The 3,968-nt window shown below is 44.0% G+C and overlaps 1 protein-coding gene across 1 annotated transcript in view; it reads left to right on the top strand.

Moving 5' to 3' along the window:
* Nucleotides 1-183: 183 nt before the first annotated feature.
* LOC140332290 (aquaporin-3-like) overlaps nucleotides 184-3,968 on the top strand; it is a 22,445-nt gene continuing 18,660 nt past the window's right edge. Inside the window, exon 1 of the mRNA XM_072413525.1 lies at nucleotides 184-345. Coding sequence (XP_072269626.1) covers nucleotides 238-345 — 108 coding nt within the window. The 5' untranslated portion in view covers nucleotides 184-237. The remainder of the gene's footprint in view (nucleotides 346-3,968) is intronic.

The following is a 3,968-nucleotide window of genomic DNA, read 5'->3' as shown; positions in this document are numbered from 1 at the left end:
CAGAAGAGAGGAGTGCAGGTAAGGAGGGAGGGAAGGTTGGATTCAGGTGAGGGGGGGGGGGTCAGAGTGGAGTGCAGGTGAGGAGGGAGGGAAGATTAGATGAGTGCAGGCGGAGTGAGAAGAGGAGAGGAGTGTCACTGCACTCTATGGGAGGTGGCTGCCACCAAACTTATAAACTCCACACATGTGTAAGCAGCACAGTCGGTATCTCCTCTCCTGACACAGACAGCGCTCACCATGGGTCGACAGAAGGATTTTATCAGCAGCGTAAATTCCATGCTGAGGATCCGGAACAAGCTGCTGAGACAAGCGCTCTCCGACTGCCTGGGGACACTCATCCTGGTGGTAAGTACATGAAAGAAATTCCAAAAAAAGCAAAAAGTTTCCCTTATACTCAGAATGCATTGCAAAGGGTAAAACAAATACACAATAATCATTTTTATACTTTATTGTTATTCTCATACAAAATGTGATTGGTCGAAAAATGAAATGCCGCATATCATGCGTTATGGGAATGGACGCTCATGCGTTGCTGCATTGGGTTGCCATTTATTCTTGTCTTAGGGCGCGTTGGGCAGTTAGTTCAATAAATGGACTGCTGGACGCAATGGGCATGTGAACGTGTTGCGTTTTGGAAGACGCAGTGGGAACGAACTTGTTACGTTTTGGAAGACGCAGAGGGTTAAATATAAAGTCGTCGCAGATGTAACTGAGATTCATTATTTTTATATTATTCACTGCGGCAATGCATGGGACGGTGAATGTTGTCGCATGTTGATGCGCATTATGTTGCCCTGGCATTAATTTATCAATGCTCTCCCTATATGATATTTGAGTTGCGGGTCGCCGGTGACTTGTTCTATCTCTGAGAGGTTGCAGCTGTGAGGTCTCCCCAGGGTTTTAAACCCTGATAATACCCCGGGCAGATGGGGGGCATTTAGATTGGCAGCCCAGCACACTGGCACTACATTCCTTATATTGCAATGAGCTGCATTCTCCAGGTGCAGCTTGGCATTCATTTCTTATGAACGCGCTGTTTAATGCATCGCAAAATCCTGCGCACTTACCTGCATGCATGAACCCGTGTGCGGCCCCTAAGGGGTCTCCTTTAAAGCTGTGAATCTGACATTCACTAAAAACTTTTCCTGGCGGAGAGTTTTATTTAGTGGCAGTAATTGATTCAATGTTTCAGTGAATTTCAGATTCACCAGTTTATAAACAGACCCTTTGTGCCGGATTAAAGGGGTCTATTTATAATGCTGTGAATCTGACATTCACTGTTACTTTTTCCAGTGGAGAATCTCCAAACTTCATGTGTTTCAGTGGTGGTAATTGGTTGAATGTTTTGGTGAATGTCAGATTCACTGCTTTATCAACAGACTCCTGGGTGCGGAGTGATGAATGTAGAACCTACAGAGGATGAAGAACGGTGGGTGGTGGTGAATGTGTACAATATGTCAGATTCACTGCTATATAAATATACCCCCATATACAATTCTCCAGCCATGTGGAGCTTAAGGAGTGTTTTTATTAAGTAGTAAATCTGACATTCACTGCAACATTCCCTGATAGAGAATCTTCCAGATCTATGTGTTTTAATAGCAGTATTTGATTCCCCACCAGAGAATGTTTCAGTGAATCTCAGATTCACTGCTTTAAAAAAAACACCCCTTAAGAGCCACTTCACACTTGCACAGTGTATTTATAAAGCAGTGAATCTGACATTCACTGAAACATTCCCTGATGGAGAATAAATTTCTACGATTAAATCACATAGACCTGTAAGATTCCCTGCCAGAGAATGTTTTAGTGAATGTCAGATTCATTGCGTGATAAATACAAAACAATAAAAACAGGCGTGGATGAAATGTGAATGTACAGTGAAGTGTGCAGTGAAAGGGTTAAATATCGGGCTCATCATAATATTTTAACCCTTTGAGTCCACGGCAGCAGAAATGATGATGAAATGACTGAATTGGTATTATTAAAAAAAAAGATTTTTGGGCGGTCTATTTATAAAGCAGTGAATCTGACATTCACTGAAACATCTGACATTCACCGAAACATGGTGCAGAACAATCCAGATCAATGTGTTTCAATTGCAAGAATCAATCCAATGTTTCAGTGAATGTCAGATTCACCAACAGACTCATTGAAGAGATGAATGAGAAGCATAGGAAGGATGAAAAACTCTGGGCGGCGGTGAAAGTGTTAAAAATAAGTGAATGTGTAATGATGTTATGGAATGTTAGAATGGAAACATTGTATAAAATTGTAATTGAAATCTTCCTATTGGCTATCACCTTTAAATATGTAAATTGTTGTATGAACAGCCAATGAAATGACTTCTGGTCCATCGGGGTGACTACAAATCCCAGCATGCCTGCCTTCTGTAGTCCAATCTCCTTCTACTTCTAGGGCAATCAGACAGATCGGGGGGCCTATTGCCATTTCTGCCCCCCCCCCCATGTCTGCTGATTTGTAGAGCTCAGGATAATGTGGTGACTTAAAGGGGAACTCTGCCCAGACAACATTATAGATACCCCTGTGGCCCCTAGGGGTGAGATCTCCACCACCCATGGTAATCCAGGGACTGGCAGGACTCTGATATTCTGGTTTCCTTTGATGAATCGTTGCCCCCGTCTCCAGTTCTACAAGTTCACCTTGGGTTTACCTGGCAGTTACTTTATGTGCAGCAGCTGCCTAAAGCAGGACACGTCATGCACCGGTCAGGGGTTGCTGGTGTTCGGCATCTGTGTTGTATCAGATTTACATTCTTGTTCAGTAGCGGACCAATCTGGAAAGGGCCACTAGGCTACAGTTTTGGACCCCCCTTTCCTTTTAACACTCTCAGTTCTCATCTGACCCACATCCAGTATAAACGGGCCCCTGTAAGTCCCAAAGGGCCCCTGTACAGTCACATGGTCTACACAAATGGAACAGTTGGGTTTGAATTGATAATTCCATGAAAAATACTTAAACATTCTAACCTTTTAGTGGGGAGACTAAGAAAATGCCTGCTTTTCCTGCAGCAGATGGTATATTGTGACAATGTTTGGTGAGTTGCTGTAAAGTTCACTTTATTTGCAGTTGCATTCAATGCATGCATTGTGTAAGGACAAACTCCCACACACAACCATATCATGAATTATTTCCCCTATTCTTTGGAGAAGGTGGTGCCCCAGGCGGGTGCCTATCTTAGCCATGGCAAATCCTTCTTATCAGTCTCCGGCTGGGCAGAAACTCTGCAGCTTTGGTGATATCAGTTTTGCTTCAGCATCCTATCAGTCTCATTTCGGAATCCCAAAACTGGGCTGCTAGCCAATGGAAAGAGCCCAGGCGGGGTTGTTGTTTACTATGCAGGCAGGATAGGCTGACACCGATCGGCCCGGGTGTGTCACCCATTTATTATGAATGGACTGCAAACGCATGGCAAAGGAGCCAAAAGCCCATGAGAAGAAGGTGGAGGATAAATGTTCACCATATTGTTAAAGGTTGGTGGTCACCTGACCAGTAGGAGGTTGTTGGGCATGTCATTATATCACATTAGGGCGTTGCTGGACGGCCATGAATGTGGGCATGGGGGGCTTCTTCTACAATGACTGCCTGTGTAAATACGGCTCATTAGAAGTTGGCAGAGGTCCCTAAGTCTCAAATCCTTGGAGGTGTTATATGGGGCAAAACATATTGCCCAATTAGTCAAAGGTTGGTGGTCATCTGACCATCTCTCCCGTATGAGCTTGTTGGGCATCTCATTATTTTACCATTGGGACATGGTTAGACCGCCACTCTATGAACATGGTCATGGTGGTCTTCTTCATAATTGAGTAGAAGACCTCAAAACCTTGTGGATAGTGGATGAGGAAAAAGATATTCACCAGATAGCCAAAGGTTGGTGGTCACATGTTGGGACATGACTGGACCACGACTCCATGAACATGGTCATAAGGCTTCTTCTACATCTAGTG

The sequence above is a fragment of the Pyxicephalus adspersus genome, chromosome 6 (assembly GCF_032062135.1).
Source record: "Pyxicephalus adspersus chromosome 6, UCB_Pads_2.0, whole genome shotgun sequence".
In the NCBI taxonomy this organism is placed as follows: domain Eukaryota; kingdom Metazoa; phylum Chordata; class Amphibia; order Anura; family Pyxicephalidae; genus Pyxicephalus; species Pyxicephalus adspersus.
The sequence above is the reverse complement of the archived record's forward strand: the minus strand, read 5'-3'. Positions and strand labels throughout refer to the sequence as shown.